General features: G+C 42.3%; 1 protein-coding gene across 3 annotated transcripts in view; it reads right to left on the bottom strand.

Annotated features, from left to right (window-relative positions):
• The window catches only part of cnk (connector enhancer of ksr), a 75611-nt gene extending 66886 nt beyond the window's left edge, over positions 1–8725 (bottom strand). The window contains exons 1-2 of one of the 3 annotated variants that reach the window (XM_067125829.1): positions 8526–8725; positions 4887–5050 (exon numbers count right to left, since the gene is read on the bottom strand). In XM_067125829.1, coding sequence (XP_066981930.1) covers positions 4887–5050; positions 8526–8583 — 222 coding nt within the window. In that variant the 5' untranslated portion in view covers positions 8584–8725. The remainder of the gene's footprint in view (positions 1–4886; positions 5051–8525) is intronic. The other 2 variants (XM_067125830.1, XM_067125831.1) reach the window with 2 other exon arrangements.
• Positions 8726–23868: the final 15143 nt, after the last annotated feature.

The following is a 23868-nucleotide window of genomic DNA, read 5'->3' as shown; positions in this document are numbered from 1 at the left end:
GGTGGAAAAGCGTAAAGTTCCAGGCAATCCCAACTCATTGTCATTGCATCCACCCAAAGTGCCTTGTCGTCCAGATCTGGGGAGCAATATACGGGGAGGCGTTTTGTTCTGTCTGTTGCAAACAGGTCTATTAGTGGACAACCCCACAGATTCCACAACTGTTTGCAAACCTGCGGATGTAAGGTCCATTCCGTGGGCAAGACTTGATTCTTCCTGCTTAAGAGATCCGCTGTTACATTCCTCTCGCCTTTTATGAACCTGGTCAATAACGTGACCTCGTTCTCTTCCGACCATTCTAAAAGTTCCTTGGTCGTATGATACAGGGAGAAGGAATGAGTGCCCCCTTGCTTTTTTATATAAGCAAGAGCTGTCGTGTTGTCCGACTGAACTAGAATTACCTTGCCTTTTACCTCTTGTTGAAATTGCATCAAGGCTAGATGTACCGCTTTCAGTTCTTTCACATTTATGTGCAGTTCTTTCTGTTCTTCCTGCCACTGGCCTGAACATTCCTTGTTGTCTAAAGTCGCTCCCCACCCGATCCGAAGCGTCTGACAAGAGTGTGAGGTCTGGGTTCTTGATATAAAGAGAAATTCCCTCCTCTAGTCTTTCTCTTGAATTCCACCAGACCAGCTCCTTCTTGATCCGATCTGAGATCTTGAAAAGAAAGGAATCCGGATGGGTTTTGCGTGGCCATTGGCTTTGTAGATAAAACTGCAGGGGCCTCATCTTGAGTCTCCCCAGTTTTACGAACTTCTCCATCGAGGCTAAAGTCCCCAGCAAGCTCATCCACTGGTTGGCTGAGCAAACCTCGCGATGTAGAAAGTCGTCTATCTTGCTTAGACAAGACTTTACTCTCCGTATTGATGGAGAAGCCCGAAAAGCCAGAGAGTCCATCCTCACTCCCAAATAAACTATCTGTTGTGATGGTGAGAGGGACGATTTCGGAACATTGACTAGTAGACCTAGTTCCTTTGCCAGAGATAATGTCTTTATTAGGTCCTCCACACATTTGGCTTTGGAGTGTGCTTTCATAAGCCAGTCGTCCAGATACAATGACATCCTTATTCCTTACAAGTGAAGATTCTTCGCCACCGTTGACAGAACTCTTGTAAACACCTGAGGTGCAGTTGACAGTCCAAAACAAAGAGCTCTGAACTGGAATACTTTGCCTTGGAAAACAAACCTCAGGAACTTCCTTGATTCCTGATGGATTGGAACATGGAAGTATGCATCCTGGAGGTCTATCGAGACCATCCAGTCGCCCGGTTGAAGAGATGCCAACACCGACTCTGTCGTCTCCATCGAAAATTTCGTCTTTTTTACAAAAACGTTCAATGCGCTCATGCCTAGAACTGGCCTCCAACCTCCCGATGCCTTCGAAACTAAAAAGAGGCGGTTGTAAAACCCCGGAGAGCATGGGGTCGGCACTAATTCGATGGCTTGTTTCCTTAGTAGTGCTTCTACTTCTTCTCGAAGGGCGCAAAACTTCTGAGAGTCGTTGGAGTACGCTTGAAAAGTGACTGGAGCGTCCGACAACGGGGGCTTTTGTTGGAATGGGATGGAGTACCCTTCCTGAATCACCTGTAAGGTCCAAGGATCTTGAGTGACCTTTTGCCAGGCCTTCGAGAACGACTGGAGTCTGGCACCTACTGCTATGTGGAGGACAGCACACTCATTTCTTCTGTTGAATATTGGAAGGTCGAGTAGAGGATTTCCCTTTCCCACGGAACTTGGAAAAGGGCCGAGAAGCAGACTTGCCCTTGAACGTCTTGGAAGTGTCTGAAAACACCGAAGTTTTGGCGGAAGTTGCTTCAGGAGTAGCCTTCTTCGGTTTCTTTGCTGACTGAGCCAAAAGGTCCTGTGTTGCTTTTTGCGTGAGAGCTTCAGCAATCTCTCGAACTAATTCCTTCGGGAACAAGTGGTCCTTCGACAAAGGGGCAAAGAGGAGAGCAGACCTCTGGTTGCGGGATACACCCATCGCGAAAAAAGAGCACCAGAGTTGTAGTTTCTTCAGAACTCCGGTTGCAAAAACCGAAGTTAGCTCCAAGGCACTATCGCATATTCCCTTGTCTATGCAGTCGACTACCGAAGTGAAATCCGTCAACTGCGCATCCGAAAGTCCGAATTCTTTGACTTTCCTAGCCAGAGCCGCCACTGACCAATCTAGGAAACTGATGACCTCCACAACAGCGAAAATACTCTTGAGAAGATGATCCAACTCCGACTGCGTGAAGAAGATCTTCGCTGACTGAAGAGCTGTGCGACGACTTGAATCCACGAGACTGGAGAAGTCCCCTTGAGCGGAGGCAGAAACACCCAAGGAAAAACGTTCTCCAGTCTCATACCACATGCGGCTGCGATGAGCCAATCTGGAGGGTGGAAGACAAAACATACTCTTGCCTTGCTCTCTCTTGTCTGAGAGCCAGGTATTAATCTTCTTGATAGCCTTCCTGGCCGAAATCGCCAATACTAGGCGTGTAAAAGGAGCTGGATCCGAGGCATTGTCCCTCTTAAACTGCGATCTGGGAGATGCTGGAGTCGAAGGCTTAAAAGAGTCCCCAAAGTTCTCAACGAAAAACTTGAGTAACTTCTTATAACCAGAAGATTTCTCCTTGATTCCTGGAATGTCCTCTTCCATTTCTACATCTTCTTCATTTTCCTCTTCTTCAGAAGACACAGGAGACAATTGGTGTGCAGGAACTGTTTCCTGACGAAACGTAGGTCGCATGGAATCGAAAGTCTTGCGACCATGCCGATGTGGCGCCGAATCCGCCAGGTGTGGCGCCGCGCCATGCTGAAGTGGCGCCGAATCTGCCAGGTGTGGCGCGCGTAAGCTGAAGTGGCGCCGCCAACAGAACGTGGCGAATCCGGAGCCAGAGAAGAATGCTGAAGCGCCTGGTTGAGCCTCTTCACTGGTGCATGAAGTGGGAGGCTCTTGCGCCAAGACTTGTGGCACATTCAAAGGAAGCGCCCCGCAACAGGTGCTCCCGAAGCAGCACGAGCGCCACAAAAGAACTGAATAAGATCCGTCAATTTGTCCGTAACTTGAGCGACAAAACGGGGATCTTGTTGACCGGTAGTAGGAGGAGGCACTATCTGCGATGAAGCTGGATGAGATGTAGACACTCCTGGTACGAAATCACGCCTATTACTAGCAATGGTATGCGTAGGTTCCTTCCGACGAGGGGGCGGATCCACTGAAGAGGAGGAGGAAAAACCTTCAGGATCCTCCCAGAAGCTACAGCCCGCTTGTGGATCCGTCAACGATCTTTTCTTAGGAGTCGCTGCAGGAGAGACGGCGCGAGACCTCTTGAGAGGGTGAGAAGAATGCTTGAAGCGCCCACTTCGAGGAGGAGTCAAAGAATCAGCACCACTAGAAGACACATCCCCAGCAGCGCCTTTTCTATGGCATGCGGAAGCATCCTGGGATTGCACAACAGGAATACTTGAGGGGGTGACTGTTCAGGAGCAAGTCCCACTCGACTCCTTTCGGCTTTCGACATGCCCTCTCCCTGTGGCTGAAAATTTAGTGTCCATCTGGACTTTTAACTCTGACACAGTGATAGGATTGGGATCAACAGGGTCGGACAAAGGAGAGTTAATAGGAGAGGGGTTAACAGATTGAATCACCTGCCCTACAGACTTAGCAGATGATGACCTCTGCGAAGCCTTCCCAACTCTGTCCTTTTCTAACTTTCGTAGATATTTCTCTAAGGCTGACCATTCATCCGTTGTTAGATGCATACATTCCTCACATGTATTCTCTGAATTACAAAATTTACCCCTACATGAAGAGCAAACTGAATGGGGTCGATAGCCGCCTTGGGCAATCGAGTCCTACAGCCTAAAGCACAATACCTATACTGAGATCCAGAATCAGACATATTGTACACAATGAATTAATTCCAACCACAAATTGCAAAGCGCTAGCTAGCAAAAAACCACACAGAAATACTTAAGTATAACTTGCAGATAAAAAATTCAACCAAGAACGAGACCGTGTTGCCGGTCTCTCGGCAGAAAACTTAATGAGTTCTAGAACATTGTTTGGATAGTTCCTTGTTACCTATAGAGGGCGCTGGTAGAGGGATCGACTAGGTGTTTATAGCGCTAGCGCGAAATTTAAAATTCTGCCATGACGTCAGAGACGACAGCTATATGTAACTACCAGGTATGTTCTATAAGTAAAATCAGCATATTTTTATGAGTGTCTTGTAAAAGAGGACCCACATAGGATTGTAAATAGTCATTTTCAAATTCCCATGGAATGTAGGGAAAAATTTTCTGAATTTTTTTTCTTACACCATATGCATTTGCATATGTTCCTCTTTCCATTGATGTGTTTTTTTTTTCTTAAATTGGCCAACCTTAAAGTCTGCCCAGTCTGGGGGTGTGCTTGATATACATTTAGCCTGTCCCTTAAGGGTTGCATGTGGCTTACCCAAAGGATTGTACTTAACCTTCTAAGATTTCAATGACTACTAATGATTCATCCATATTCCAAAATAAAAAATATGAAAATTTTTTTTAGGTTTCTTACATTTTTATAAGCAATAACTGATACAAAAAGCAATAGTACAGACATATCAATGGAAAGGAATTTATCACACATTTTCATGGTAAAAAGAGTATGTGATGAAAATAATGAGAAAATCACTCCTTTACGAATGATTACAGAAAGTAACTTGGGATTTAAAACAATGGTGGTATTGCAATTCTCTCAACCAACAATGAAATGATGCGAGGTCATAGGGCAATTTCAAGTCTTATTTGTAAGGGCTTCATGTATGACTGTTTTTGGGTCAATCATGAAAGAACGGCAACCCAACATGAAAAACATCAGTACATGTGAATTTAGCATCAACTTTATTAATTACAGTACTTACAATATTTCTGAGTAATTCCACACCCTGGAGGATTATCTCTTGGTGACCAATTTTCGTAACATCTAAGGATGGAAGTTCATCAGGAGTTAACTGGAGGAGCCTCTTTCCATCAACTTGATTATTAACGAAGTAATGAATGTATGGTAAAATGACATCGTCAAGGCCTGAAAAAAACAATGATAGTGGATTTTTTAATTTAATCATATCTGCCTGTTAATCATTTTTGCCATTTTTAAGCCAAAATAACCTACTATACTCAGCAATACATACCTACCTGATAAATATAAGTACATATGGATTTCACTTGCAATTTGTTTTTTTTCCATTAAAAATTAGTTATTTTTGCATATAGTGCATTTATGTGGTAATTTATATAACGTTATCCAGGCTTGTGGATATTACAAATTCCATCAGACATCCAGGATGAAGTCTTCTATTGCTGGCCTATGAATGGTCTAATCCTAATCAACTTGACTCATACCTTTAATAATGCCTATAGTGCACCATATGAGGTGTACTGATTTCACTACTCCCCTATGGGAACCACATTATTTAGGAGAGTTCAAGAGGTATTTAGTCTAATGTGGTGACCTCTTTATCTATTCCTAATTACAACAGTTACTGTCAATCATTGTGCACTGCTTTTTCAAACAGTTTCCTCACTTAACCAAAGATATGGTTGTTTTGTTTTGCCTTTTGTTAATATTTTACGAATTTCTACAAAAAATAGTGTTCTTCGTTAAAACTGTTTACAAACTATGCTTAATATGGATTCAGTAATTTATCAGTACCTAAAAGATATAGTAAAAGATATACCCATATTTGGAGATGTATAGGTACCAGTAATTCAAACAGCAATTAGCCTAGAGTACACCAGTTTATCTGATAGTTTTGGGTGTAATTCTGACACATCAGATATTCATCTCCCACTTAACTGAACTCCCATTATATTTAACAACAATGGGAGACCCAAATCATCATCATCATCATCTCAACTTAGGCCTGTTTCTATACAGGGTACCCATTTTGGACGAGCCACTTCCATCTACCTCTAGGGAACGTCCACTTCACCAAGCCCCTTCTCTCTAGAGTCCTCCCTCTTACAGTTTCTCCATATCTTTCTTAGTCTTCCTTGTCTTCTTCTACCCTGCACTTCCATCTCCATAGCATGCTTTCCAATATGGTCTTCCTCCCTTCTCAGTAGGTGTCCATACCATCCGTCTCCCATCCTGCACTCTCTCTGATATTTCACCAACCTTTGTTGACCCTCTGATATACGCATTCTTAATCCTAATGGAAGACCTGAATAACAGTATCAGTGGCTTAAGCCTTGGGGTTTGGTTAGGTTTTAAGGGGTACCCATAGATTTTGAGGATACTGATAGAAAAGAACAAATAAGGTAACCAAATATTGATTCTGATTTATGGCCACCTAGGTTAGGTAGGGAAGGGGGGAAGATTGAACTGGATATAGAATTTAGGCCAAAGGCCAAGCGCTGGGACCTATGAGGTCATTCAGTGCTGAAACAGAAATTGACAGTAAAGAAGGTTTAAAAGGTGTAACAGGAGGAAAACCTCGCAGTTACACTATGAGCCACTTGTTAGGAGAGGGTGGAAAGTAACATGGAAGAGAGAGAATATGAAAGGAGATACAATAAAAGGATCAAAAGGGGTTGCAGCTAGGGGCCAAAGGGACGCTGCAAAGAATCTTAATACCTACAGTGTACCGCATGAGATGCACTGATGGCACTACTCCCCCTCCCCCCTATGGGGGGAGGGTCAGGTAGAATTTTATGTTTTGATGTTAGGTTACAATGCATCCCTGTATTTCTTCATCTACAGCACCCTCGTCAAATTAAGTTGGGGGACCAGGAACCCAGGAATGACATGCTGCTTTGGGTTAGTTCATAAAGTCACAGAGAGTTGGATCAAGTTGCACAACCATATTTTACTTACTTTTGTTTCCACCACAATAAAACACCAGCTTCCAACTGCATTGCCCCCTTTATTGTTAATGCAGTAAGCAAGTATTTCCAACAAGAACATGTTATTCTACTTAACCATCCCCCTTCCTTATATTTGACTTATCTGGTCCCAGTTCACCAATTACACTCGCTATGCTCTGTAAAAATCTCTTATCCTACACACATGTATACTGATACATTTGAAGAATCACAAAGCGTACTCTACATAAACTGTCAAATATGTAACGCTAAAAAATCTTCACAGCTTAATCCCTAGTTAGGTCACTGTTTTAAATAGCCCTTTTAATGTGTTTCTATCTTGTGTCCTCCTTTTTTTACTGAAATCCTTATAAGCACAGTCTTTCCTTTGATCTGCAATCACGTGCGATGTCCCCGTCACGTTAAATATGTTAAAGTCTTCAAAGATATATTCCCAGTCCTTCAAATATCATGTTGGATTTTATTGTGCAATCTTTGGAAAGCATATTTAAAGGCAGTAAAACCAACATTTAGAAGTGCACCTTGGCTCAGATAACTTGCAACCATCTTGCCTACATGTCCAAACTAAGGCTGCGTCCACACGATCAAGCTTTGTTCGATGAACTTTGTCCGATGTGACGTCAGAAGCGGAGAAATAGTGGGCAAAGTCAGAAGCTTGCCCGCTTCTGACATCACACCAGACAAAGTTCGTCAAACAAAGCTCTTTCGTGTGGATGCTGCCTAAGCTTCAAGTCAGTCAACTTGTCAAGCCATCAGGGTAAAATTTTGTCTGTACAGTACACAAAATTCTGTTTTTTCAAGGGGATTTTTGACAGTTTTAATATTTGCTAGTGTTTCAAATAATTCTAATCCATTTCATTAACAAATCAACTATTTCTGTTTCATCATTCCCCTTCTTATTCTGACTAAAGTTCAACACACTAAATTTGTTGATGTCCAGCTAAATAGGCCAGACGACCTTACTTCAACAGGGATACATCCTAACCTAACCTTCCCTAAGATGTCTGGTTTATCTAAACAAGGGGAGAGGGGGAAGACCCTCTGCTTCTCCCTGGACCCCTCCTCCAGACCTAACCTTACCCCATGCACCTTAAACCAGATACACAAGACTGTGTCGCAGTGATTTCAATTCATTTGCATGCAAATAACAAACCAGAAATAATATGCAGAGTTACTGGCATACAAAGAATATTTACTACAATGCGTTTCAAACCCATTTCATCAATAGTGAACCAAGATTTCATATTTTATTCGAGTAGTTGCACCTTAGGCTAATGAAGTTCAAATGTAACTAGATAGGCCAAGATAATAGTCCACTACATAAGGGAAAGCTATGCCTAAGCTGCGTTATTAACAGATTACTTCTACTTCAGTCTCTCGGGATAAGAGGCCTGCCTAGCCTTGGGGAAAAACCCTCAATAAAGACCAACTTAGGCAACTGTGATGAGGGCCTAAGAGCCCTATAGATCTACCCTCGCCGAAAGCCCATAAAGGATTAATAACATGAAAAATACTAATGGAAGCAGGCATAGCAATTACAAGGGCGGTGTCTTTAACTTGTCAACACGTCCTGAGAGCAGCGAACTTCCTTCACATCCTGTCAGTTGAACTTTTCTCAAGGACTCGCCTCCTCTGAGAGCACTCGGCAGCAAAACTCATTTCGTCCTTCTCCTTACCTTTAAGCCACTCGGACACCTGATCGGGGCTCCATTCCGCTACGTTCACATAAGCCATATCGTTATTCCCCCATTCCACACATTGTCTACACAACAACTGAGCTGCGAATCATCATCATCATCATCATCATGTTTGTAGATGTCTCATTGTCTGTCCTCATCCCAGGATGAGTTTTGTTGACTTTTGTTGTGGGCCGAACATGAGAAAGCGCATTCCGAATGGCTTCGATCCTAAGGGATTGGCAGTGGCTTCGGATTGGCTTCCTTTATTGCTCTCAATTGTGACGTTTTAAAATATACACAACGTCCTAATCCTTCAATAATATAATAGATTATAAGTATACATTTAGTCTCATAAGGCGATTTATTTGCACAAATGTAATTTTTCTACTCATTGAAATACGTCAAATTCAAACTTCGTTGACTTTACAGCCATTCAGCGTTTGTCGAGTTACTGAACGCAGCACTTGAGTATTGTTTTTCACAGTGTTGCCAGCTGATTGTGATTTGCACATACATTTAACGTATGTATCTTGCCGCAAGGAGAGATGTTAATTTGTCTGAATAACTTAGAATTTAAAAGAGAAGTTCATGTGCCTTTAATTTACATCGAACATTTCGTTGAAGGTCATGATATTAGTCTCAAACTCGATCAAAACATCTGGCAACTAATAAGAGTCAGGCATTACCAATTGCTATTAAAATTAATAATCAAGAAATTCAGTTTTGCGCACTGTAAATGCCGTCATATGGCTCACACCTCATCGCCTGTGATATTTTCAGCCGCTTTGGGCAATATGAAACCAAGCCTTTTTTTTCTTTTGCTAAATTCCATTTGAATTATCTTATCGCGAATACGTACAGACGAACTTGCCCTCAATATATATTTTTAAAGGAATTAAAGCGCAAATATTAGACGGCAAGTCTATTGAACTTCAGCTATCTTGCCCAGAGTAATAAAGTGGACCTAACAACAGGCGTGTGTCCTCACTCGTAAAGTGGACCACAATTTTAAGCTATTAACGGTTATTCTTCGTCCAATCAAGAAAGGGCCCTATTCTGTGATGGACACACTAGCCTCCTATGTAGGCTACAGTAGTTACGCCTGTTTTATATAAATATGCTACTAGTTATTTCATCAAGTAATGTATGAAGGATTTTCACGCGAAACAACGGTCGCAGGATGATACAATCAGTCAGACAAGCGTGACAATGTGTTCATAAAAACATAACTATTGATAACACCATCCGGGATTGATTTAGTACTATGAGATGGATGAAGTTGCGTGAAAACCTAGTCTACTGCTGGATTCTCTTTCTTGATTACTGAATCTCTCTCCCTCTCACTCTCTCTGTAGTAGGAACGCAATGCTTATAGTGTGAAAACCTAGTGTACAGCTGAATTCTATCTCTCTGTAGGAGTAGGATTGCAGCGGTTGACAGCAATTTATGCAGTCGATGCCGTTGTATGTGGCTCTTTAATTCAGAGGTCGATTTTAAGTGCAAATTTACAATATCACTTTTGATTTATCTATGAATAATCTGGCTTCAATTAAGCAACTGTAATAACACCGAACTTTCATTATTACTGATCCTGAAAGATGGCAAAAATGGACTTATTCCGTTACGTAGCATTTCTTTTTACACAGTGACAATAATGAGATGATGATATAAATTTCCTTAGGTCGTATTGCAATAACTCGTGCACCAAGGAAATACGGAACAAGTAGTAGCTGATATGCATATATATCACGCACACACACACACACACGCACATATATATATATATATATATATATATATATATATATATATATATATATATATATATATATATATATATATATATATCGAAAGTACTGTAACAAAGGAATAATTTACGGCCAAGGGGAATAACCGACTATAATTCCCTTGGGTGTTGGTTACTCCCAAGATATGGTGAATTTGATATTTACGGCTTAATATTTTCGAACATGTATAAAAATTCACAAATTTATAAATGACAAAATTCACACAATACAGACATACATAAATATATATACATATGTAATACAAGTATATACACGTGTATGTATATATATACACATATACATATATAATTATATATATATATATATATATATATATATATATATATATATATATATATATATATATATATAGAGAGAGAGAGAGAGAGAGAGAGAGAGAGAGAGAGAGAGAGAGAGAGAGAGAGAGAGAGAGAGAGAGAGAGAGCATAACAAAAAGAATATGGCTATCTGGGAATAAGGCTTTAAGAATACCGGAGCAAGAGTCAAATAACAGCCTAATTAGAGAAGATATTACGAGGGAAATTACGAAAGTATGAGGTATTATGAAATTATTATTATTATATTCAGAAGAGAACCCTACTCATATGGAACAAGCCCACAGGGGTCACTGAATTAAAATTCAAGCTTCCAAGGAATATGGTGTTCATTAAGATGATATAGACCGCTTGGATATGCCCTTCACATAACTCTGGCCCTAAGAGAATGATACGGGTGCATTACATTAACAGCTGGGCTTCTGTAGGCGCCAGAAGAGTTGGAAGACCCAGACCTTTTTGGATGAGAACTGTGAGACGGGAGGCCAGAGATGAGTGGATATTCATTATTATTATTACTATTATTATTATTATTATTATTATTATTATTATTATTCAGAAGATGAATATTATTCATATGGAACACGCCCACAGGGGCCACTGACTTGAAATTCAAGCCTCCTAAGAACATGGTGCTCATTAGGAAGTACGAGAAAGTAAAAGAAAATACAGAAAGAAGGGGTCTCGCTTATGGAAGATAAAAATGCCTCGCTAATTTACTTCAGAGCAACTACCTATGGCAAAGGAATGAGTCAGCTGTAAGTAGGTTCTCTCTGGAGGACACCCCAACCCCCGACATCCGCAATCTTCTCCCAACGCCAATATGCTAGAGCTCTGGTGGTACGCATATTTTGCATTTAATAGGATTGGAATATAGAATTTAGGCCAAAGGCAAAGAGCTGGGATGTGTATAAGTGATTTAATAAAGCGGCAGCTCGGTGTGGATCTCTGGATTTTCATAACCACCCGAAACAAACATTTCTACCGATTCTAACCTTCGTGTGTTGAAAACATAATTCTAATCTTCTTATGTTAACTGTCTATATGAAACATACAATATCTCTGGAGCCGTTTCAAATAACATTGGGAATGGATATTCAAGTACTTGTACCGTCTAATTAACTTTTCTTTCCTACCCGTAGCTACGTTGCAGTACATCTGCCTATACAAGGAAACACGACTGATAAAAATAGGATAATAAAAACTGATAAACTCAAAGGAACTGCTCTAACCCTGGCCAGTACTACAACACTCTCAATCCTGAACATGACAACAAACGTACACCTTAGTTTAACCAGACCACTGAGCTGATTAACAGCTCTCCTAGGGCTGGCCCGAAGGATTAGACTCCTTTTACGTGGCTAAGAACCAATTGGTTACCTAGCAACGGGACCTACAGCTTATGATGGAATCCGAACCACATTATAGTGAGAAATGAATTTCTATCACCAGAAATAAATTCCTCTAATTCTTCATTAGCCGGTCGGAGACTCGAACTCGGGCCTAGCGAGTGCTAGCCGACAACTCTACCAACTCTCCCAACGAGGAACTAACAAACAGCGACCATTTTTCATTATAGGAAGGAATACAGTCTTTTGGCCAAAGGCCAAGTGCTGGGAACCTATGAGGTCATTCAGCACTGAAAGGAAAATTAAGAGCAGGAAGGTTTGAAAGGTGTAACAGGAGGAAAACCTCGCAGCTGCGCTATGAAACAATTGTTAGAAGAGGATGGAAAGTAAGACAAGAAAGCGAATATGAACGGAGGTACAGTAAATGGAATACAAGGGGTAGGGGTAGCAGCTAGGGGCCGATGGGACGCTGCAAGATCCCTAAGTAATGCCTACAGCGCACCGCTTGAGGCGCCCTGACAGCACAACCGCCCAATGGATGGATGTATGATATTTAGGGCAAAAGCCCAGGGACTGGGACCAAGAAGGTCAATCAGCGCCGTAATGAAGCGAAAATAAATTTAAGGTAAATGAATTTTTGAATTAATGAAGGATATGGTTAATAAATAAAATGATGTGACCAATAAATAAAGATATGAAGTTCAGTGAATGATGTGATATACTGTATACAAAATAAAATATTTAATGTCATTAAAATTGTGTGATGTAATAAATATACTTTATTCCTGACGCTGAGATCATTTGATATTAGAGTTTCCTTTGTGTCCCACAAAGGTTTGGCTTTGTGTAAATCCCGTTTCTCGTTTCACGTATTGTTTTCTGTACAATGGGAGACGCCTTTATATAAAGCTCATGTACAGTACATGTCAACCAGCATTTAAACGCAGTATCACACAAGGTAATGCACAACCTCCTAATTTAACTCTTGTTTTAACGACACTCCTTATTATTTCTAATTTATGAAAACCAGCACTCTGTTTACATCTGCTTAATCCTCTTGGGGTACAAATGCATCTCTAAAACAAAATATTTTCATTATTTGTGGCATTTAAACATCACTTTTGTTTACGTTAACATACTTTCAGATTACCTCTTCTTCTAAAATCTCTAATTCGTTGCTAGACTAAAAAAGGAGAAATAGAAACCAATATGCATAATGACCATGTTATATTTTTTTCCCGTTCAGTAAAAAAAATTTTTGTTTAAACAATAAAATTTCAAATTCTCAAATATAAATCCACAAGGTTCTCAAATCAAGGTTCCACTTCCCACTTCAAAGATTCAAGTCCTTTATAAACGTCAAGTTACTTAGACGACCAACAAAATCAGTCAAAACGCAGTAACTGAGTCCCTTAACCAGGTCGCAGGTAATTTCAAGCCTTCAAGCTGGGTCAGCAGCACTAAACAGTTTTATTACAGGTTTCCACTTCCCTGTATCTAAACCCTTAAGACATACACTTAATTTTCATATTGGAAGTTTACGATTGACTGATTGATTGATTATGGCTACTATAACTGGCGTCACAATGTAGGTTACTGACGTCGTAATAAATCAAAACAAACTAAAAAACAAATAAACTTAAAACGAGTTCCATATGACAAATGTCTAGAAACAAATATGTATATATATATATTACCATACTATCTATACATACACATATACTGCATATGTATAGGATTTATATTTTGTTGAGGAAGCCCGCATACCTATCAGATTATATACATAACTGCTCTAAATTACAATCCTCACCGAGAATTGTAGTGACGATACAATGCCCTTATCTATCAGGTCCCCAGGAGAGGAACCTGTGTCCTAGATTCCAAGACTGGGGCATTCGACTAGCAGATGTCTCACAATCAAGGGCACAATACAGTCATCGCAGAATGGAGGATTTTCGCCTGATATCAAGAACCCAAGAGTGAGTCTTGTATGCCCAATCCTTAGGCTGCAAAACATCGTTTCTTGTCTCCCTGGCATAAAGGTATATGACAAGGAGATACAGATGGCGTAATACCGCTCTTTCCTCAAGATACTGGGAACTTGAATGAAATTCTGTTTTACTCTGTGTGGAATATTGACTGATATTATGCAGGAGGAGGGTGACAACGGACAGACAGGGAATGCAACTGCAGATTCTTATGGTAGAACGGTCCGATAACAGTGCAATTAAATTACTGTATCAAATGCTGAAATACGGCAAAGAGAATAGAATAGGATTTAAGCCAAGCGATGGGACCTATGAGGTCGTTCAGCGTTGAAAGGGAAACAAAGTAAAAGGGTTTGAAAGGTGTAACAGGAGGAAAACCTCGCACTTGCAGAATAAATGAATTGTTAGGAGAGGGTAGAAAGGATGATGGAAGAAAGAATATGAGAGGTGTACAGTACAAGGAATGAAAGGGGTTGCAGCTAGGGACAGCAGGGACGCTGCAAAAAACCTCAAGTACTGCCTGCAGTACACCACGAGATGCACGGACAGTAATACACCTACGGGGTTAAATACGTCAAAAATAACGGTTAGTGCAGAAAAGCAATGTTCCGGGATCGTTGGCAAGTAATTGGACGAACAAAGAATAGAAAGTGAAATAAAACGAAGACACCAAAATAACAGTAAATAATTAAAAAGATAATGAATTTGATGGGACTGAATTTGATCTTGGAGAGGAGACAGCAATGCACACAACCTTGATGCTAACAGGAGGTCGGTAGTACTGGGCCCTTTGAGCTACCTGAAACGTTCCTTGCCCAATGCCAGATTCTGATCATGGAAAGCATGGGGAGAATAGAATAAAGAATTTTAGCCAAGGGCCAAGCGCTGGGACCTATGAGGTCATTCAGCACTAAAACTGATATTGAAAATAAAAAAAGTTTGAAAGGTGTAACGCTATGAACCAATTGTTAGGGATGGGTGGAAAGTAAGATGGAATAAATAAGCACGGGGGAAGACACATTAATCCTGGGATTAAAGCAGTCTTGAAAAATCCATTTACCCTCATACTCATTTAAGCCCAAAAACGCTCCCCCTTCCACCCAAGGTAATGCCTAAAGTACACCTCACAAGGTGCACTGTAGACATTACTTGAGGTTCTTTGCAGCGTCCCTTTGGTCCCTAGCTACAACCCCTTTCATTCCTTTTACAGTACCTCCGTTCATATTCTCTTTCTTCCACCTTACTTTCCACTCTCCTAACAATTGTTTTAACATTATTTTCAGTGTTGAATGACCTCATAGGTCCCAGCGCTTGGCCTGAATTTTACATGCTAATTCCAATGTAGTTAACCCTTTGAGATTTCTAAAAGGTTAAATTTTCTTCTTTGTCCCCACCATTAAGCTGAGGGGTCGGTTGCCTTTGATGCATCCTCTGCCGACTGTTTCCATCCTTCTCTAAACACTTCTCCCTTTATCACACATCTAACCCTCGGACTTCAACTGCGAAGGTGGATGGGTCTATTTCAGCTCAAGTAATTGCAAATGAAATCCGACAGATATGTGCATACGTGCGTGGTCAAAGTTAACGTTAAACCCATTCTGACATATCAGGTTCGGGTTTGAACCCTGCCACGGGCCTCTGCATGAATTCCTTGTAGCTATCCTACATGCTTAAGTGGGACGGGTGACCAGTAACTTATAACTCAGTTCATGATTCAGAACGTTCAGTGGAGCGACTACAAGTCAGCCCCAGCCCAGAATTTTTGTTAACAAGCTTCAACAACTGCGTGGGAGTCCCTTCATCCTGATTAACATTGTTGCCCTTATTACTAAGGGTGCCTGACTAGTATGCAATATTTCCCATCAAGGACAAAAAATGTGCAACCTCATTCAAAAATACATATTTTCATACAGTTTTTCATAAAATGAAATCGCAATATTTTGAGATTTTTTTTTTTTCACTACCCAGGGCCTAAGTTCAATATTATGAGACTTGCATCGTTCCGTATAACATCCTTATTTCGCCTAAATTTATACATTTTGATTACAATAGCAAATTAACATGTGAAATCAAAATTAGTGATTATACTGTTATTTACTGTTCCAACACTGTACGTTGTAATGAAGTACGAGAAAAAAGAAAGAAAAAAAAGTCTTCCTAAACTGGTTACTATTGTCAGAAAACGGATGACACAGGGGATACATTTATATTTTATAAAATACAATTGTCTATCTCTCATATATATATATATATATATATATATATATATATATATATATATATATATATATATATATATATATATATATATATATATATATATATATATATATATATATATATATATATATATATATATATATATATATATATATATATATATATATATATATATATATATATATATATATATATATATATATATATATATACTGAAATGAACGACAATTGTTTTAGAGCCATTTAAATCTGTCCATTTGGTAATCCGATCTACTGCAAGTTGAAGTTTTCTTCCACTGATCCACAAAAGAAATTTATTGAAAGATCATCAATAAAGTGTGCGCACACGCGCGATGTGAATGAGAATGGGTGCTAATGCCAATGATTGGCATTTTCTTTTAAGATATGAGTACATATTCTAACCTGAAAGAACCACCATGCTAAAAATACCTGAATATAGGCAAATCATCCACTAACCCTAAGGTGTTTGCTGTTAAAACATGCCTCCCATATGCTTTTCAAGGTCAAAGAACTACCACGCGACGCTGCTTGGACGCAAATGACTGTGGTAGCTGGCTCAAGACTAATTAGTATGTCCACTTCAGACTTATTCTTCAAAGACAATACTAAGTTGCTCATCTTTGCTCGGGGCTATATCACTGTACGTTGCTAGGGAAGGGTCAAATTCTCACCCTGTCCGAAATAAAGTTTTGTGGCTTTTGCTCTTCTCTATAATGATTATGGAGTCTTCTGATTTTAGTGATATTTATCAAAATGCTCAGCCAATGCCTTACTCATTCCCCAGGCACTTGCCAAGTACTGACTGTTACTTTTTAATAACTGGAAGATGACAGCGTAATTTGCATGCAATTTTTTAAACTTCCTCCAAAAAGCAGAAGGAAGGTTTTGTGAAGGCAAATGGGGTTTGTATTTGAATGATCAGTGCTGGTAGTCTCATCCAATGACACTGGTATTGTAAAGTCCCCGCTCAACAGGTTCTCTATGATGAACCTCCCGTTTTCTACGGTGCCTTCACAGCTGACCCGAGGTCGCAGTGCTCAGCCTTATTATCATTAAGTAACTGTACATTTATTACCTGTTCTTTGCCCTTATACGAGGGTAAGTCAAAAAGTTCCAGGAAAATTCAATATACTCTTTATTTAAGGAAATTCAAACATCATTTTTCTACATATCTACCATCTAACTCTATACACTTTTCAAGGCGCTGTTTCCACTATCTGCAACCCTTCTTTGTAGAAATTTGGGGCCTTTTATTAAACCTGTTGAAATCATTTATTACCTGTTCCTTGAGTTTTGGGAACAGGAAAAAATCTTTTAAGGAGGACGGGAAGAGTTTCCACCTAAATTTCCAGGACTTCTCTTGCAACCCTTGATGAATGTGCTGGAGCGTTATCATGATAGTTTTGTGCAACTTTCCTCGACGGTGCAAAACATTTGTAGTAGTTCCCGGTGATTGTTTTTTGTCCTTCAAGGAAATCAATCAAAATCACTCCTTTGGAGTCCCAAACACTGTTGCCTAACCTTCTGGGCAGATCTCGCCACTTTGAACTTCACTGGTGCAGCTGAACCTCTGGTAACTATTGCTTTGATTGAATTTTTACTTTCTGGGTCATATTGATGGATCCAAGTTTCATCTACAGTAACAATCCGGTCAAAAACTCTGATTCATTTGATTCAATCTTCGTTAAAACTGCAAGAGAAAGTTCAGCTCTTTGATGCAGTTGGTCTTGCAACGCTTTTGGGACCCAACTGCTGAAAGTTTACTCAAACCAAGATTTTCATTTAAAATTGAAAATGCGGAACCATGGGAGATCCCAGTTTCATTAATCATATCGATAGTAATCCGACGATCTTCATCCACTAGATTCTGCACCAAGGCCACAATAATTTTTTTGCAGTCGATGGTCTTCCCTCTCTTGGGTTGTCTTTGAGGTCCTCCCGACTTAAATCTTTATCCAATCATAAACTTTAGATGGAGAAGAACTCATAAACTTGTTGCAAAGCTTCAATAATTTTTCCTGGTTTCCAATCAAGCTTGGTCAGGAACTTGATGTTAGCTCTCATCTCAAAATTTTTATTTTCCATGGGGCTGCTTTCTGAAGCAGATGCCACGGTGCTGGCATATGGATCCACATCACAGATAAATCTAAAACAACAACAATCAATAAACTAGCAGTTTTTGTCTAATCAACTATTGTCAATCATCCTGATCTTTTTCTTCCTGTTTTGTAGAGAAATAGTTTTGACCCGGTCTTGTGGTCGTTTTTGTACTGACGTGACCCCGGAGTGGTTCCAGGACCTGCCAGAGTGGTTCCCGGAGCCATTAACGTGTAATGATGAAAATCCTTCTTTTGAATTAATGACAATACCCTTCATAATTGGTGGACTGGAAAAACAAATTGGTTTTCATCTTATCAATAAGTTGATTTAACCACTCGAAATTGAGATTGTCTATGATCGAGTGTGCGTACGTAAGTGCGTAAGTTCAACCAAGTGAGTAGTTGCGTAAGCTCAACTCGCACTGTTCAAGACGTGTTTGGCGACTTCAGAGGGGAAAGGGATGTAGTTCCCCTTATTTTCATTTGAATTGCCGTGTTTCTCCCTTGTAAAAGGTATGCACATATCTTAGTTTATATTGTACATGTTGCCATAACACTTAATAGTGTTCTTGTGTATCTTTGCCTTAATGTAACAGCAAATTACCAATGGACCCAAACGGTGACTTAAGTCTTGGCCCCATGAACCACCCCACGCCCCTAACGGACTAACTACGCCGCTCTAACAAAGCGTTTGGGCATTACCGACCCTCGTCAGCAAATCACCGGCATCATTAGCGGACCCACACAGCACGCACGCTCCCAAGCGTGTATTGACACGAGTGTTCCCTCACACTCCAAGTGAGAGTGCGGCATGAGCATGGATGCAGACATTCCCTCCCACATACAAATAACCACGAACTTCTTGGAGGCAGATGTCTCCCTCGTGCAACCCCCTCTCGAGCCCTCCCCCACACCGAAACCTGCGTGCTCCTCCACACCAGTACCCACTCCCCGCACGATGCCCCTCCTGACGGACCAACCGAAGACTGCCCTCAGCATAAAGCTGCCGTCGTTCACCCATCAGAACCCCGCATCTTGGCTCTACAGGGTCGAGGGGCACTTCAGGGTGGCAGGCCTGACCGACGAGGTGTTGAAGGCGGACATCGCTATCAATGCCCTACCGGAGGAGATATACAGAAAGGTCGCTCCATAGGTGACGTCCACCACTAGCCCTGCCACCTTCCAAGAATTAAAGGCCTCTCTTGTCGAGACCTGGTCCCTGCCAGTCTCCAAGAGGACCACCCATGCCCTCGACCTCACCATCAACCCCCGGCAGGACACAAACCTCCTGGAGACATGGCATACCCTCCAGGACCTCCTCCTCCTCCCCGAGACGGACAGCAGCAGCAGGCACAAGGAGATTAGCCTATCGAGGGAGATCCTCCTACAGCAGCTACTCCCGGATGTTTGTGGACAGATTACGGAGCCCTACACCCTGCTGGTCGAGGACCTGATAAGGATGGCGCAGCAGCTGACTGACTCCAAGAGGGCAGCGAAGCGGGCATCCACGCCCGCACACCCCATCATGGTATTTTGTAAAATTATTATTACTGCTCACACAATATCAAAACATAAGAAATTAAAGCAGTAACAAATTTTTTGCATATTTGTTGTAAAATATTCACGTAAATTTACGAGAAGGAAGATTCAGTAACTTTTTTTTTATTTTTACAAGTTTTTTCTAATATTTCTTTGCAATTTTCTTTATAAAATTACATTTACAACCAACATACTATCGTAAAAGACAAAAACAAAAACAACAGCAACCCCTTTGTATATTTACAAGCAAATTTACAAAAAGACTCATGAGAGAGGGGAAAGAAGTCACAAGCATTACTAATACTGACCTAACTCTCACGTCTGTATAAAAGTTGCCATTAGTGAATTTATAGCATATAGAAGTATTGGCATCTTTTTTTGGAATCATTATTAACATAACAGTGGTGCGTAATTCTGCTTCACACTGAAGCTCAATCTGTCCACCTCCCCAAACATGTTTTACTTCACACCGAGGCTCAATCCTGTCCACTAAGGGTTAAGACCCCACTCCTGGATGCGGATTTCCTCTCCCACTTTGGACTGGCAGTCGACGTCGGCCGCAAACGCCTGCTGGACACCGAGCCCTGCCAGTCCCTGCCCCTGTCGCCGGGCCCCAGGGTGCCCACAGTCTGTTCCGTCGCTCCCCACCAATATGCCTCCCTCCTGAAGGAATTCCCAGAGGAATTCAGACCTGAGCTTCGTCAGGCGCCCGGGGCCCCCGCCAAACATGGGATACATCATTACATCAAGACAATGGGCACCCTGACGCACGCAAAGTTCCGGAGGCTTCCCCCACAGTGCCTTCAGGAGGCCAAGAAGGCCTTCGCCAAAATGGAGCATATGGGCACATGCAGGAAGGCCGCCAGCCCACAGGCCTCCCCCCTTCACATGGTGCAGAAAACAGACAGCTCCTAGAGACCCTGCGGCGACTACAGGCGGCTCAACCTCGCTACAGAACCCGACCACTACCCTCTACCAAACATGCAAGACCTTATGGCCTCCTTCCACAGGGCCAAAATATTTTCAAAACTAGATCTTTTAAAATCCTATTTCCAGGTACCAGTAGCTCCAGAAGACATTCCTAAAACTGCCATCATCATGCCCTTTGGGTCCTACGTCTTCGCCTTCTCCACCTTCGGCCTGAGGAACGCAGGGGCAACCTTCCAGAGACTGATGGACAGCATCCTGGGGGACCTGAACTTCTGCGTCTGCTACTTCGATGATATCCTAATTTTTTCCAGGTCCCACAAGGAACACCTTCGACACATCTGGAAGGTCCTGCAGTGCCTGCAGGAGAATGGCCTCGTCGTCAGGTTCAACAAGTGCACCTTCGGCGTCGATAGGGTTGACTTCCTGGGCCATTAGATATCCCCAGGAAGCGTCCGCCCATTTGCATCGAAAGTCAAGGCCGTCATCAGGTTCCCCACCCCTACCTCCGTCAAGGCCACACAAGAATTCCTCGGGATGGTCAACTACTACAGGAGGTTCATCCCTGGGGTTGCGCACACCATGGCCCCCCTGATGGAGATCCTCAAGGGCCATCCGAAGACCTTAGTGTGGGGCCCTGACCAGCAACGGGACTTCTCCCTGACGAAGGCCGCCCTCGCCAAGGCAACAGCCTTGGCCCACCAGGACCCAAGCGCCCCACTCCAGCTAACAACGGACGCCAGCAACGTCGCCTGCGGGGCCATCCTGGAGCAGTTCGTCAATGGAGTCCGTCAGCCCATCACCTTCTTCAGCAGGAAGCTCAGCGCCACCAAGTACTGCTACAGCACCTTCGACAGGGAACTCTTCGTGGTGTACCAGGCAGTACGCCTCTTCAAATTCCTCCTGGAGGGTATGCCCTTCACAATTTGGACGGACCACCAGCCACTGGTCCACGCCTTCACAAAGCAGGGGGATGCATGGTCCTCCAGGCAGCAGCGGCACCTTGCGGCCATCACGGAGTTCACCTGCACCAAGTACCTCCCCGGCAGAAAGAACCCAGTAGCCGACGCCCTCTCGAGGATCGAAATCAACGCAGTGCAGCTCGGGATCGACTACGAGGACCTCGCCCGGGGACAGGCCACCGACCCAGAGATTCCAGCTTACTGCACCACCATCACATCGCTGAAGTGCAAGGACGTGCCCCTTGCCCCTGGGGGGCCAACACTGCTGAGCACTGAGCGACGTAAGCACTGGCCACCCCAGCCCACTGGTGCCTGCCTCCCATCATTGGCTGGTCTTAATGTCATTCACCGATGACCTTACAACATAGAGGCTCTACAACAGGGTTGGGAAGTTTGCCGCCTGCTGACAGACATATATCGACAGGACTTCCCCCTTCATGCCTCCCGGTCTATCCTCCACCACCCAAGTCTTCATCAGGAGCGATGCCATACGCCCACACTTAACCAGGCCCTACAGGGGGCCTTTCCTCATACTGGAGAGAAACAAAAAGGCATTCTGGGTGGCTGTCCACAGGAAGGATGACTTCTTCCTGGAGGAAGAAGAAGTCGGGGGTACTTCCCAAAGCCCCCCGCAGGAAGCGGCGCCCCCTCAGCCCGTCCCGCCCACAAGAAAACCTCGTGGGCACCCCCGGAAGGCCCCGGGCCCAGGCAGGAGATCAACCCATCACTCCCATCTGCTGGGCACCGGAGAAGTTGAACGCACCCCCCAGCAGACATCGAGAAGGCGCGGCCCTCTCTGCCGCCCCAGCAGATACCTGCTTTGATCAGACGTTACCTACGCTGTTGGGGGGGGGGGAGTATTGTAAAGTCCCCGCTCAACAGGTTCTCTATGATGAACCTCCCGTTTTCTACAGTACCTGCACAGCTGACCCGTGGTCACAGTGCTCAGCCTTATTATCATTATGTAACTGTACATTTATTACCTGTTCATTTGCCCTTACACATAGAATATGCGTCAGAATATTTTTGTGTCTAATCAACTATTGTTAATCATCATGTTGTCTATATGTACCTGTCCTGTTTTGTGTAGAGAAATAATTTTGACCTCGGGTCACTTGTAAATTTTGTACTGACGTCCGCGTATACGCCGACGTCTGCACGCCGCTTTATAAGCGGGTCACTTCCTCAATAAACTATGACGGGCTGCTCTCAGAGCAAGAGCCCGTGCTGGCACAAGGCCAGCTAAATCTGAAACAATAATCAATAAACTAGCAGTACTTGTCTACCTGCTCTTTCTTTCGCACCCTCTCACAGTATCATGCCATGTAATAATAACCAAGTTCTTTTTATAAAGGATATCAAGTAGCAGCAAAATTAACATACTTAATGGAATTGTGGGAAAAGATACAGATTTACTATAAGTTATATATCGGGTACAGTCTATAACTGTCCTTCCAAAGTATGTCTCATATATCATTACATAATTCATTGTGGTTACAGTTCTGAATACCCTGACACATTAAATCTCATCAATTATCAAGATAAAGTTATATAATAATTTTTAAGTACTCTCAATTTATTTATACACAAAGTTATTCAGTAATGGATAGTATTTTTTGTTTACTAACAAATTTATTCCTGTCCTCCAGGTCTACAAAAGATAGGTAATCTCAGCTCAATCGCGTTTCTATACGGGGTCGCCATTTTGGATGAGCTGCTTCCATCTATCTCTGTGTTGCACTACTGCTTAATTCCCCCAGACAGTCTCTCCACCTCTAACTTGGTCCTTCTCATATTGTAACCTGAAAGAACCACCAGGCGAAAAATAACTGAATAAATGCAACCCATCCACTCATCCTAAGGTGTCTGCTGTTTAAATATGCCTCTAAGTAGTGCCATATGCTTTTCAGGGTCAAAGAGAACCATCACGCGGCGCTGCTTGGACGCAAATGACTCAGTGGCAGTTGAATCAAGACTAATTAGCATGTCCAGTATGCACCTATCCTTCAAAGACCATACTACGTTGTTCATCTTTGGTCGGGGCTGTATCGCTGTACGTTGCTAGGGAAGGGTTAAATTTTCACCCTGTCCGATGTAACGTTTTGTACCTTTT

This window comes from Macrobrachium rosenbergii, chromosome 23 (genome assembly GCF_040412425.1).
Source record: "Macrobrachium rosenbergii isolate ZJJX-2024 chromosome 23, ASM4041242v1, whole genome shotgun sequence".
NCBI lineage: Eukaryota > Metazoa > Arthropoda > Malacostraca > Decapoda > Palaemonidae > Macrobrachium > Macrobrachium rosenbergii.
This window is presented reverse-complemented; position numbering and strand designations above follow the sequence as displayed.